Source organism: Balearica regulorum, chromosome 2, assembly GCF_011004875.1.
Source record: "Balearica regulorum gibbericeps isolate bBalReg1 chromosome 2, bBalReg1.pri, whole genome shotgun sequence".
In the NCBI taxonomy this organism is placed as follows: Eukaryota; Metazoa; Chordata; class Aves; order Gruiformes; family Gruidae; genus Balearica; species Balearica regulorum.
In genome coordinates, this window is record NC_046185.1 from 22799643 (window position 1) to 22814596 (window position 14954).

General features: G+C 41.3%; 1 protein-coding gene across 12 annotated transcripts in view; it reads left to right on the forward strand.

The window, feature by feature from the left end:
- The first annotated feature begins 249 nt into the window (after positions 1-249).
- Positions 250-14954, forward strand: part of UBR5 (ubiquitin protein ligase E3 component n-recognin 5) — a 93339-nt gene continuing 78634 nt past the window's right edge. For 6 of the 12 annotated variants that reach the window (XM_075743577.1, XM_075743575.1, XM_075743576.1 and 3 more), the window contains exon 1: positions 250-608. In XM_075743577.1, the coding sequence (XP_075599692.1) occupies positions 547-608 (62 nt within the window). In that variant the 5' untranslated portion in view covers positions 250-546. The remainder of the gene's footprint in view (positions 609-14954) is intronic. The other 6 variants (XM_075743574.1, XM_075743579.1, XM_075743578.1 and 3 more) reach the window with 1 other exon arrangement.

Consider the following 14954-nt stretch of genomic DNA (forward strand, 5'->3'; position numbering starts at 1 on the left):
CCCACCCTGCCGAAGCCCGGCCGCAGGGGAGGGGCTCCCCCCGGCACCTCAGGGAGCCGCGCGCACACGCACCACCCCCCACCAGCGGGCACGTGGTCTTTTACGTCCCTCCAGTATGACGTCACCGCGCTCCGCGAGGCCTCCCCGACCAATCGGCGGCGCGCTTAGTGAAGGGGCGCCGCGCGGCGGCGCGCGCGCCAGTCAGCGCGAGGCTTACACCGCGGCCGCGCGCTACCGCCCCGCCCTCCCCGGCGCGGCGCACGGAGGGAGGGAGAGAGAAGGGCCCGCTGGAAGTTAAGATGGCGGCGCGTGTGTGAGTGCGGTGCGGGCTGAGCCTCCTCCCGGCGCCGTTGCGGCGGGCTCTTTCTTCCTCGCGCTCCGCGGCGGGTGAGCCGAGGACTTCGCCGGCGGCCACGAGCGGCCCCGGGGGAGGGACGGAGGCCGAGCGCCCCCTCCCCCGCCGCCCCCCCCCCGCCCCCATTGTGTGCCCGGCCCCCGCCCGCCCGCCTCCCTCCGCCGAGGGGGGCAGCGGCGGCGGCGCGGAACATGACCTCGATCCACTTCGTGGTGCACCCGCTGCCGGGCACCGAGGACCAGCTCAATGACCGGTGAGGGGCAGGCCGTGCGGCGGGGGGCGGAGGGGAGGGGCCGGCCTGGCGCGGCTCGGCCCCCTGTGGGTGAGGGGAGGGGCCGGTGGCGGCCGGCCGGAGCGCGGTGCGGCGGGGGCGCCCCGGGGGAGAGGGCAGCGCTGGCCGCGGGGGACGTCCCGACACCCGTCCCCCCCCCCCCCCTTCCCCTCCCCCTTGCCGCCGTCCCGCAGCCGCACCGCAGGGCCCCGGCACCTTCCTCTCGCCGCGGTCGGCGGCCAGGAGCGGTGCGGGCCGCGCCGCACGCACCCGGCCTCTCCGGGCGGCCGCCGCCGTAAACTTTGCCCCCCCCGAGGGAGGGGGAGTGGGGGGCCGTGACCTTCGCCGCCGGGCCCGCCGCCCCTTCGCGGCTCCGGCGGGCTCTCCGGCCTGCCAGGGGAGTCCCGGCGTCCGCCCGAGGAAGCGGGTTCCCGAGGTTCCCTGCCCGAGGACGAGGAGGAGCGAGAATGTGTCCATATTAATCAGAGATGGATCGAGGCAGACAATGCAGATGGGGGATCGCGGTGTGTGTGAGAGAATGATGGGAGCGATGTGTGCCAGGGACGTTACACGAGCACGTACCGCCAGTGTGCTCTGCGTTCCCCTTCGTACATACAAATTTTTTTGTTTTGTTTTTTTTTTGTTAAATACAAAAAGGAGGCCCGATCTCCAGATTACTGATTGTGTGCAGCTTGGCTGGGATGGGAATGACAGCTAGAACAGAAGCACAGTCTGCTTGGAAACGTCGTGGCTAACTTTATGTTGGATTGGGGGAGAGAAATTGCGGGCTGGGGAGAAACTAGAATGCATAGGAGAAAATGAATCAGTGAACCGAATTTTCTTCCCTGCTTGACGTGTATTTGACAGCATACTGTGTGGCTGTCAAATATATCTTCCGTAGCAATTACTAATGGTATGTGTTATAGCTTGTAAATTCTACTTGTGCTCTTTTACATAAAAATTGTTAAGAAACATGTAACTTTTCATCTTTATTATGAATTTATGTGTTTATAAATCGAGTTATTTGATCATTACTGGATTGAAACCTATGTATTTTTTATGCTATAGATAAATGTTATTTAGTTTTTGTAATTATTATTTAAATATTTATAAATCTTATAAAATATGGGCTCTTGGCTATATTCTTCTGGTTTTGACCTTACCAGGTTTCAGACTTGGTCAGGGTCCAGCTCACCTCACTATTGTTTGTAGCTATTGTTTATCACTTTTCCTAGCCCAGTCTTTGCTGAGATGCCTCTATTAAATACAGCTGAGATTTGAGGGCTTATGATGAGGAAAATAGGCCATCGTAAAGATAAAATTTCTGCCAAACTGCATCATTCCCTGCCCTTAAACAGGGAAAAGAAACTTTTAATGATAAAATAAGTCCAAAACCTGAAATGTGTTAGTGTGAAGTAGTTTTGTTTTTTTTCCTTTAACCTAATAATACATTTTACAGGATCAAGCTTCCTAGCAGGCCTACCTATTCCTAAGGGGTTGAGTGGCTTCCTCCACAGTAATATGTTCAAATTTTGCATACATCTTCCTTTAGAGTGGCAAACTCTAAGCGGTGATGCTGTACTAGGGCTTCTTCTACTTCTTCATTGCACTGTTTTGATTTAGAGCAAGATCTAAGACTTTGAACTTGAAAGGACCCCAGTGGTTTTTCTTTTTCTTTTTTTTTTTGTTTTTTTTTTAATGTTGATAGGCCTGTGGCAAACATTTATCATGTAATTATCACACTTTGCTCAGAGTGAGAGAGCTCATCTGTTTTTTCTTTAATGTCACCTGTTTTGTCAACTTTATGATGTTAAATATGATGCACCTTCAGTCTTCATAATGCTTCCTAATTTTTCTTTTTTTTCCCCCCTTATTACCACAGCAGCAGCTCTTACAACTTCTTTTTGATACAGGAAGCTTCATAATGTGTGGTAATTAATATATGGAGAAAGCTGCAGAAGTGCTATTAAGTAGTTACTTATTCTGAAAAATCAAGTGGCTCCTTCATCTGAGCTGCAAGTCATAAATTTGCACTTCATAAATATAATTTTACTAGAAGTGTGGTAGCTGTGTACAGAACTTGTAATGCAGTAAAATCAGAATGATTCATAAATAGGGCACATATGTGCTGGAAATGCCAGTTCAATTTTATCAGTAGCATTGCTGCTTATTACTGTTCTGTCAATATAGATCAGGATCTAGATAGCTTAATAAAGTCTCATATACATACTCATAGAAGTTAGGATTTTGGGAGATCTCTTATCTCTGTGATGTTTCTTTCTTCTCCCACACTGTAGGATTTTTTGAGTCTGGGCTGCAGACAGTGGTCAGTAGCCTAAGTTAGTGTTTTTTCTGTCTGCATTCTGAATGATAGTTGCTCTCAAAATCTGATTTTGGGACCATAATTCTGTATTGTATGCTTTCATTTGTAGTGTACGTAGGACATGATCAATCGTATTGCTTTCAGTGAGAGATCTGTGTTCTGCATCTAAGGAATAATCACATTTTAAAACACAAGGGATTTATCAATGCAGCCCCTGTGTGTTCAGGATACATGACAGTTTTGAATTTTTATAATAAAGTATTTGAGACGTTATGCTAAATAATCAGTATAGGTGTGCGAAGGTGGTAAGGTGTGAGGAGGTAGGGTTTTTTCCAGGTTGCTGCAGTTTGTGTCACTCAGTTTTACAGTTTTTATTAGGTTTTCTGTGTAATTTGTTATCCCTTTTATTTGTGCAGAAACTGGATAACGGTAAAACACTTTGAAGAAAAAAGGAAAAAGTAACCGTAGAACCACAATAATTGGCATCCTAAGCATGCCTACTCATCATCTGAAAGTACTTCTTAACTAGTGTTTTTGAAAATACAAGTTAATGTTGTACCTTGATGGTAGTTATTAGACCTCCCTCAAATAAGTTGAAGTGGTGTTGGCTTGTTCACGGTATTCACTCAGATGTCTGGAAGCTAGTTGCGCTGAAGAAAGCTCATTGAGGACAAGGTTATATTTACTTTTGCAGTTGTATTAGTATTATTTTTTTTAAATGGATAGTAGGCTAAACTTTTGTTTAGGATGAACTGAGGTAATTAAGCTTTTTCTGGTAAGTTTATTTAGGAAGACAGGTAACTTGGAATTTTTCCCCCAAGCAATTTGCTCCCTGCAAACTTAATATGAAAAGTATAATGGGAGAAAAATTGGGTATGGCCTGCAGTTTGAGAAACAACTTCATAAAGTATTTGAGATGTAAATAATTACTGGCCTTAATCTTTGAAAAAGAGATGCCCAGCTTCTGTTGCAGTGGGTGTTACATATATTTTGTTGATTATCCACCTGTTTATGTATGTTTCAGGGTTGGAGGCTTTGTGACGGAAGTTTGACAAACAATTTCATGGATAAGTCCATCTTAAGAAATATACTAAAAAGAATTACTAATTTTATGTTGGGTTACGAAGTGGGTGTAACCGTGACAAATAACCATTTCTTGGCTATTATGAAACTTCACAGGAGCAGTTTAACTTGCTACTCTGTAGAACGGGAAGGGGAGTCTTTCACCTTATGTGACTGGCTTTCTGTACGTGAACCTTCAGGGATAGGATTTGTCTCAAGGCTTTGCTTCTGTTTTTACCTTATACAAAGAAAATTCGTGTCAGCTGAGCCATTTAAGTCCTAGCGTAGAGTAAGACGTCATTTTTGGAATGGTCATTGACACAAGGTTAATGTGTTTTTTTTCTCTCCTGTTGAGGATAAGACGTAACAAATTTGGTTAAATAGAGGGTATTCTGAATTTAAGATGAGTGTTAAGAAAGTGGTGTGTAGTAAGTTTTCTTGCAGTAAGCTCTTGAAACAAGTAATGTGACCAAGAAAAGTTTCTTTGAAGCTTCAGTGAAAGTCAGCTTTCAGGTGAAAAGGATTGTCTTGCTCTTACGTGAGTTTTTTTTTTCTCCTTAATAATATATTCAATGCCTTTATTATTTGAATATTCCCTACTTTAGGCCATGCCTGAACTGAAAAATTAACTAGTATACTTTACATGTACCACACTGTTTACACCCTCTGATAATCAATTTCCGTGGAAAAAGTACCTAGCAAGAACCTACCCTCTTAGTCTGTGCCTGTGTATCTCATAGTTTATGTACGTGAAAACATCACTTAAAGGTAATAGGCAAGTGATCAGTGCATATGTGGGCTGCTACTCTGGCAGATTTTCTTACACGCACACACACACCCCCTTTCCCCTTTGCATTTACTGATGAGCAAATCTGTTAAAAATCCCAAGCAGATGTTGCTGGAAGGAGCTGGCGTAGGGTGTGGTATGATTCTGTGCAAGGAGCCAGCCGGGATGTGGAGCTGGTGTCCTGGCCCTACATGTCTGGGAGCCATGCACGGAGAGGGAGAGAGAGCTCCTGAAAATGCAAGTGTTTGCTTAACCCTGAACTCCCTCTTCTATGTCCACAGGCATGCTGGGAGACTACCTGTCCTCTTGTGGAGAGGAAGGCAGCCCGAGCATGAATTTCCCTGCTGTTACTCACGTGTAATCTGCATTCCTGCTCAGAGTTGGGGGGAAAAAGGGATTGGCTGACTTGCTCTTAAATAGAAAACCTGCAAGTTATGTGCAAATAATACAGTACTTCTTTTAGCTCAAGTCATTTATTTTGATGCGCTTTAAACTGTTTCCTAATCTACTTTAGCTAAAGTAAAGTTAGCCTGCCTCAAACAGGAATGTATGGTTTAATTACAGGGAAACCATTGCTGATGTAGTGCTTTAATTCCCTGAGTTGCAGTTGCTTCATGAGACTTTAGTAACGGGAGAAGCATTGACTTTGTTTTTAGGATTAATTTCTTGAAAGCATAACAAAATTTAAATTTACTTCTCTTAGAAGAGAGTGAGGGAATGGCATGGCTCTCATGGCATTGTTACTATCATCAGACTCTTAGTTGGAAACACTTTTTTTTTTTTTTTTTTTTAAGAATAAAACATTTTAGCTATGTCAAACAGTTTGCACCACCACTGTGGTTATACAGACCATTATAGGATCCATACATCGAGCAACAATGGATTAGGATTTGGTCTTATTTCAGTATTGTTATTTAAGGATGATGATTTGGGAAGTCAAGCATCAGAACTTTCACATAAGCATCATTTCATATCTGGTTGAATGTGAAAGGTTACTTAAACAGAAACTAGTGTAGGCCATTTTGGGCTTTGCTCTGCCAGGGTCCTCTTCTGGTTACAGTTGTTTGCTATGCCCCAGACACTGCTTTTTAGAGAGTATGTATGTAATTGTCTGTGAATGTTCTTGCTGAAACTTTCGCTGAGATTTTGTAAGTCAAAGTAATTGCTCTTTTCTGAAGGGGAGAGGTTTGTTTTCCTCACTTCTTACCTTGCACTAACTTAAAGTGTCTGATCCCACACTAAACTGACTTAATTTGCTAAAATGATGTAAAGATAACCCTGGTAAAGCAAAGTCAATAGAGTTTTGCAGATTAGGAAGTTGAACTGGTTTATCTCCTGGTTGGGTGAGCATCAGAGTAGATGGATGAAAAAGGGAGGGTTTGGAAAAGTGCTGCAGGAGGGAGAGTTGGGAATGAAGAACAGAGAAGAAGCAGCAGCATTGAGTTCCATTTTGAAAGCAGCAAGTTTATTTTGGCTACTGTAATGTGAAAGTGTACAGTGAATGTGATCCAGGCTGAGAGTAGTTGTGACCTGTCACAAGGAATTTAGTAAAATAGTAATTGGGGCACAAATGTTGCCTCTTTTTTCCTTCTCAAATTATCTGTGAGGTTTGAGCATATTTGTTGTTAGACCAATGATAAAATAAGATTAATGGAATAAGATATTAATAGCCATATTTTAAGGTTGGCAATGCAAGTCAGGGATGTCAGAAAACTTTTGTAATTCTAAGAACAGTAAGGTATCAGTCAACGACATTTATGTGCTAATTCTTGGTAAAAGTTAAAATCTATGGTCCATAACATACTTTTAAGGTAATTTTGGTATAGTTACTATGTATTTATTAAATGTTATAGTTGTCATGTAGGATACTTTTGTAACAAGTTGCTTGTCAAAAATGTGTAATTAAACCATAAAATAGATGTAAAGGGTATGACACTTTTTTCTTAAACTGTCTAAAGTTTAAGTAGATAACTGTTCAGTACAGGGTTACATTTATGTGAAAAATTACTTAACAGTTGAGAAAAACAACCAAGGATATACCTAAGTGTGGCAAGCTCTGCAGTGTATTGTAGCTGACTTTTTACAGTTATGGCACGGCTAATTGTTCGTAACTTAAATGAAATAGATGGTAGTATGTATTTGAAAATTGCATAAAGGAAGAGAAGGAGTTTCAAGGTATCTTTTATTGTAGTGATTACACTAACAGCAATCTAAGTATTTAAATTTGGAATATGCTCCCTGTAAAAGCTGCTGTTTTGTCTTCCCCTGCATGAACTCAACAGGCACTTATGCAGAAGAAAACCATATACAAAAACTATTTGTACTTTTTAGTTGCACAAACATTTTTTTTTAAGGTTGATTTCGGTAAAATCCGCTAAGGATTTGGCTGTTAGTAACAAGTTCACATAGAAGACTGAAGTCGTTGACATCTGTGTATGTCCCAGAGAAAACATGGGGACACGGCGTAGTTGTACTGGTTAGAGACTTTTAAATTGGGAAGAACGATTAGGAGAAAAAATACTGAAATAAGTGTGCAAATGTAATTTTTAAGGTGCACGTGTATTTTGTCCAAAACTGTAAGCCTGTCAGTTTAAATGAGGATGATCACAGCACTAGTTAGTCCATTACAGCAATAATTATCCGGGTTTCAGATCTTAATTCTTTTCTTTTTGTAGCATAGAACTACTTTGACAATAAACTCTGTGCTCTACTTTTTAGTCTTATTGTGCTTAAAAAAGCAATCAACCAACACCTTTTCCTTTTCTCTTACTCTTCTCCTCCAAGGAATATTAACTATTTTGTTTCAATTTAAAGAGCTTTTTGTTATATTTGAGAGAGAACATGTACCACCTCACTGATAAAAAGGAATGAAGTTTGCCTATTCTGAATGCTTCCAGCATACTGTAAAACTGAGTAGAAAGTCGTAAGGTGGGCGTAATGGTCATCTACATTTATGTAAAACTGCCAATTTGGTTCCAGTTCAGGAGTGATGTAACTATTGAATTTGCTATCTTTGAAAATTTTGTCTTCCTCTTACAAGCCTCGCTGCTACTGCCAGTACTTGTCAGGAGAATTTCTCATGGTAAATATGCTTCACCCTTTCTTTCAGCACATCTTAGCTGCTGTGCTTTAAAGTGCAGTGTGTTTTACAGTACCAATCCATATTGGTACAGAAAAGTTTTGAATATTTGTTTGCCATCCTTTTGTCACACCCCAGCGTGATTATTTTGTTGCAGTTCTAAAAATGATCTTTAACGTAGCATCTTATAGTTTGTCTCATTGGCTAGTTTTTGTAATGCCAAGTATGTTGGTGTTATGCCGTAAGATGTCTCTTGGCGATTTCTCAACTTGTTTGCATCCACAACTGAGATGAAATGTGTCTTTTCTGTAATTTTGCTTTGGACAACTTTTGTTGATTAAACTGGTTACTACCTTCTATCAGAAAAGATGCCCCCAAATAGCTTTGGTCCTTTGTGTTTCTGATTTAATTTTACATTATGGTGTTTTATTAAAGAATGCATTCACATGATTAGTAGTGTCTTGGACATTAACTGTGTTGGAACTTCTCACTATCGCTGTTGTTTTATTGCCAGCCGCGAGGTCTGCCAATGTAATTTGTGACAACAGTAGTGTAATTCAACAGATGAAAGCATGAAGGCTGCTGGAGAGAGACTTCAATAATCTTATGAAATTTGTCTTCAGCATACCCCCCTCCTGTATTCAAGGGGGTGTGGGGTTTTTTGTTGTTGGTTTTTGTTTTTTCATTTTATTAAAAGTAATCAGTATTGTGGACAGTTGGGAATATCTTAAATAATCTAGGGTGATTATAACCATGCAGCTGTAGTTTGTCTGTTCATTAGAAAATAGTCCAGAAAGAAACTTCATGCTCTGTACACAGGGCTTGGTGGTATTACTTTCTGCAGCATGTTTGCCATCATCTCTAGTTAAGCTGGATGCTAATTTTTGTCTTTTTTTTTTTTTTTTTATGCTGTGTAGAAATAGTAGTTAATTATTTTAAGGCAAGCCTGTGTTTAAACAGCATTTTTAAAATTTGCTTACAGTCTTTCATTATGCTTCATTCTCTAGTCTCCATTAGGTTTCCTCAAACTCTCACATTTTTCACCTTTGGTATAGATTAGCTCTTTATATACATAGGTAGTTCTGATATAGTGAGACAGATCTTGATTGGGATCTCTGGATTCTACTAAAAATTATAATTTCACAGTTAAGCTTCCAGTGCAGAGTCTGGCATTGACTTAATATGAACAAATACTACAGTATTTGAACAGTATACTACAAATATGAACAGTACTACACTGTTTTTACCACAAACTTAACTGGAAAATACTTACCCTGTGAATGCAGTTGAATGAGAGCTGTAGGCCTTACTCCATTGTCATTTGAAGCCATTGGAGTTTGTCACTTCAATAAGTGTGGTATGACTTTCATTTCTTGTTAATCTTGCAAAATTAATTTTCTTAAATGTGTCTCAGTGTTTATGCTTTCATTTATGGAATGAAGTTTTGCTGTTCTCTATCCAGCCTGAAAATAATCATAGCTGTGGTTTTTTTCTCTTTCTAGTAAATATCAAGAAGTGTTCTTCTAAAGAGGATTTATTGCTTTTAATCCATTTTGTATTGGTTTTTCTTTTAATGTAACTGAGTTATTGTTGTCTGACCTTTAATGAAGATCTCTTTCTTCAGCTGTTGAAACTTCTCTTCAGCTTTGACCACACTTAGTACATTAGTAACAGCAGTTTTCCTTCTCTCTCTCTCTTTTTTTTTTTTTAAAGGCATTATTTATGCAATTTGCTGACTTTAGCAAAATGTATCTGTCTCTAGAGCAGAGATTTAAAGATACTTAATAAAACATTCCAACGATATAAATCATAGAATCTTGTCATTGTGGGGCAGATTGGGTAGGCAGAATGTAATCTGGCTAGGATTGCCCTGCTCTTGATGGGAGGGCATGGGGGGAAAACAGGCCCTTTGCTGGAATAGCCAAGGCTTTGTTTCTTTCTCTTGTGATGCAAAATCTGTATCTGGCAAGATTGTTACCTGAAATAGCATGGCCGCAGGCAAAATGTGATGCAGGAGGTACAAAACGGTACTGCTTCATGAGTTCTTGTAGAGGAACCAAAATACTAGTTATGCTGAGGGGAAGCACCTGGAGTTTTGTGGCTGTGGTACAGACAGATGGGAGAAAAAAGAATCTGTTTTTCAGCAATGCAAAAGAGTATTGTGATGAACTGTGCACCTCAAAAGCTGGGTTTTCTTTTTGTGTTGTTTTGCCTGCAGTGTGCATCTGACAAAGCAATTTGGCTGCTTGTTTTTCTGGCATGGTGCTTGCTCTCTACTCCCTATGCCAGGTCTCATTCCATTCCTATCTAAATCAAAGATGCAGTGCCTGAAAGGAAGGTTTTGAAGATGTATGTTCAGTAGAAGACAGTGCAGGGTGAGGAGGGTAGTCCATGGTATTTAAAAGGCAGTTTTTAACAAGTTTGAAAAAGTGACATGTGGATAATACTGCAATATCAGAGGTTTTTGTTGAAGACTTCAAGCCTTGGAATTGGAGGATTTGGCAAGTAAAGGACTGGACAAGCTAAATGATCTTTCCCTATTGCTAAAACTGATTCAGCATGTGAATAAGCATGCTGCACTTTATTGCAAAGCAGTTAGAATTCAGTGTCTTGTTTGTGCTTTGTTTTTAATAAAATCACTTATACAAAATACACTGTTGCTTTTCTCCAGCCAACACACAAAGTATCTAGTAACAAGACAGTTCTTACTTTAAAAAATATTTTTGTAGCATTTGAATACTCTAATCAAAGGCCATACTCCAACTTTGCACGTAGTGGTCATGGCTTCCAAAAGCTTAGAGCAAGAATGAAAGGGAGAATGGTTGGAGGGATTATGATTTGGGTTCCCACAGTAGCCTCAGCTGGGACCAGAACCTGACTCTCCTGGCTCTAAGCTGGTGTGCTGGTAAATACCAGCCTCCCTGGTGACTCTTAATTAACTCTTGAAGGAGCTTTAATGATATATCAGTATGGGACACAAAAAGGTGTTAAGATTTTACAATGACTGGATTTTTATTTTGATAGCAATTTTTTTTTTTAGTGGAATCACTACAGTAAACAGTCTGACAGTAAAAAATTATGATTCCCCTCCCCTTGTCTAAACGTGGTCTTTTAAGTTTCACTCATTCTAGTCAAACAAATGTACGCTGTCCTAGCCACACTTTTGTAGCTAGCATTCATATGTTAACATAGTAATAATGCTGGCTCACATTATTTCATGGGAGTATTTTTCAAGTATCCTTGAAGACAACCATGGGGTTCTAAATTTCCATTATCTGCATTTTGCTGTCACAGAAGGATATACTTACTGAAATTGACAGATAGCTAAATAGCTTGCAGCTTTCATTGTTGTAAGATTTGGAACTTGCACCCAACTGGGTTAGTTGATCCAATTGTTTAGCTTTTAGTGGTCTTCTGGCTGAAGAAATAGCTTTCTGCTAAATGTTAAACAGAAATTCTTTGCATCTACAAGGACTTTGTGCAGTTGAACAGAATCTGGGAACAGAGAATGATGATTTGATGCATTCTGCAATGGAGAACAGATTTCTGTCTTGTATTGCCTGAATCTGTGACCCATATTCTTGGAAGTCTACTATCATAGAATAACATCAGATTGAGGCTGACTCATTCTCCTGTAGTGTTTTTCTCTTTTTTTCCACAGAAACACCGCTAGGCATTTAGGCAACCAGTAGCTGTAAATCTGCTGTACTAACAAATCCTCTGGATATTGTGCTAAATAACATATGTAGGTGTGCTGTAACTGCTATGTGCTAGTCCTGTCAGGATCATACCATTTGTGATTTCTTTCTATTTATACTCAAACTTTTCATTATAATTTTTTCCCCCAGAAAAGGGCCATGCTGCATCAGCTATTTTAGGATTGTTTTTTGCTTATTTAAAAAGTGTGATTGACTTTATATTCCTCTTGAGCTAGGTTATGGCTGTGCTTGGTGGGTTTGTTGGGTTTTTTTGTGGTGGTTTTTTGTTGATTTTTTAAAAAATTATCATTCAGAAGGTCATGTTTTCAGTGTCACTAAAATGATAAATGTGAAGGAAGGGTCTAAGTAGATTTTGAACTAGAGGAACCAGTCAGTCAGCCTAGAAATTCATCATTAATCATAGGCATCTAGTTCTGGCAAACCTAATGCTGCATTTCACAAGTCCTACAGGTGGCTGCTGGAGGGATTCTGTTCCTGCTAGAGATACAGAGTACTGCCACCTGGATATTTTTACTCAATGTCCAAATAATACGTCTCAGACATTTCTCTGACTCCTTGGTGTAACTTTTTTCTAAGCCACTGCCCTTACAGAGATTCTATAGCAAAACTAGGTTTTCAATGGCAAAAAAAGTCCTTTCGTTGCCATGCCTCCAAGTCAAATGTGTGGACATCACATCCTGAAAGCAAAAACCCCTCAGAATCACCCCGCTGCTCAAGTGCTGGTTGCCGAGGACTGTGTTCAGACAGCTTTTGAATAACTCCCAAAGATGGAGACTGCACAGCCTCTCTGGGCAACCTGTGCTGTTGCTTGGTCACCCTCACAATAAAAAAGTGTTTCCTGATGTTCGGACAGAACTTCCTGCATTTCAGTTTGTGCCCATCGCCTCTGGGCCTGTCACTGGGCACCACTGGAAAGAGCCTGGCTCTGTCCTTTTTACACCTTGTAGGTGTTTATATGTGTTGATAAGATGCCCCCAGAGCCTTCTCTTCCCCAGGCTGAACAGTCCCAGCTCTTACAGCCTTTCCTCATTTGAGAGATGCTCCAGTCCCTTAATCATCTTTGTGACCTTTTGCTGGAATCTGTCCGGTATATCCATGTCTCTTTGACCTGGGGAGCCCAAAACTGGATGCAGAACTCCAGGTGTGGCCTCACCAGTGCTGAATAAAGGGATTGCCTCCCTCAGCCTGCTGGCAATGCTTTGTCTAATGCAGCCCAGCATACCATTCACCTTCTTTGCCACAAGACATGCTGGCTCACGTTCAACCTGGTGTTCTCCAGGACTCCGAGGTCCTTTTCTGCAGAGCTGCTTTCCAGCTGGGTAGTTCCCAGCATATACCGATGCGTGGGGTTGTTTCTCCCCAGGCGCAGGACTTTGCACTTCCCCGTGTTGAACTTTGTGAGGTTGCTGTGCTCTGGGTAGCAGCATGATCCTCTGGTATATCAGCCACTCCTCCCAGTTTGGTGTCATCTGTGAGCTTGCCTAGGGCATGGTCTGCCCCCCTCCTCCAGATCGTTAATGAAGATGTTGAACAGGACTGGACCTGGTATTGACCCCTGGGCACACTGCTAGTCGCTGGCCTCCAACTAGGCTTCATGCTGCTGATCACCACACTATGGGCCAGGTTTCAGTTCACCTCACTGTTTGCTCTTGCATCCATACTTCATGAGCTTCTCTGTGAGGATGTTAGGGCAGACAGTGTCAAAAGCCTTACTAAAGTCTAGATAGACAATATCTACTACTTTCCCCTCATTCTCCTGTACAGTGATATGAAATCTGCTGTGCTTTCTTAAAACCAGAGCTGAAATATATGCTTACCCTCTGTAGGGTGAAGAAGATGGGTAAGTCATTTTTACCTGCCTATGCAGTGTGTGTTTAAATCTGAATATAAGATATCGGTGAGTGCCTGTCTTTAACCTTCTGATGTCGTTGACACTATCCTGTCTTTCCTAATTTTTCTTGTCCTGCTTTAACCTTGTTGTGGGCTAGCTCATACCTGACTTTCGATATAGGTCATTATCTATATCTGTGTTGTTATATCATGAAATAATAATGGTCTACTGTAAGGGAATTTACTTTCTGCAATCACTGTATTACCTGAAGACTTTTCAGGGATATTGCAAAAACCTATTTTCAAGAGAATAATTTGTCTGTGTTTGCCATATTACCTTTCTACTACAACTTACTGATTCAGCACAGTGTGCTACCATTGTTCCAGAGAGGACTGTTAAATGGTCAGAACTACCTTTATCAATCAAACTAACAATCTGACAAAATAGAAAATGAAGTTTGGGAGCCATGTTCTGTAAACCTGTGTTGGTTGATACCATGAAACATAAGAATAGCTGTTACAGGCTGGTTTTCCTCCTGTTCGTAGCAGTAACCAGTGCTAGATGACAGGAGAAGAGTATTAGAATAGGAAAAACGTACAGTGATGCTTTTCCAACTTACAACAATTTGCAGCTCAGGGATTTTCTGAGAAGTAGGTGTTGGCTTAGTATGTAATAACTGACTAGTCCTGGTTTATATTCCTTAGAATGGGGAGAGGACATGTTGTAAGCCATGGTATACCTGATTACTGACTGAGTGGAGCAGTGACTTGCTTTGTCGTCTGGTTTGTTTCAGTGATCTGTGCATTACAGTCTAAACACATTGTCCCACCCCACTGCTGGTTACCCTGGAGGCTGTCTTATTGTACTTGCACTTTTTTTGTTTGTTTGTTTTAATGTGCCTTTATATTTTCTACAGGTAATGTTACTGCCTGCTTTTGTGTGGTACTTAAGGTTTGTTTTTGGTGGTTTTTTTTGTTTGTTTTTACTGGATGTCCACCCTTCTCCCCCTCTTACTACCCAGAATGACTTAATACTTAAAGCAATACTTTAATCTTCTCCCCTTCTCCACAAACACCTTCTTGATGGAGAAGAGGTTTTTCACCTTTATTTCTTAATGTGTTCGATTAGGAGAAGGGTGTCTGGTACAGCAACTGTGGAAGGTTGCCTCTTTGGAAACTGCTTTCTAAGGTTTGAAATGGCCATGAGGAGTAGGATCCTTTTCTATGCTGTACTGGGGCATGGAAGGTAGCTGGATGTGACTTTACATCAATGACAGCGTTCAGTGTCCAAGACATCCTGGGATCAGGAAACAAATATAATGTTCTTGCTTAAGCTGAGTGTCCATTTTCTGCATGTCCATTTTCTGTGTTTCTGAGACTCTGTTTTCATGACACCAATAGGAGCTCATTTCCATGTGATTCAAGACCAGCAAGTGTGTGAGGGCTTTGATCTGGAGGCTGTGCAGCTCTGCTGGGCTACACCCTGTTAATGCACCACATAACTGCCTCCCTGGGTCTCAACTGAGGG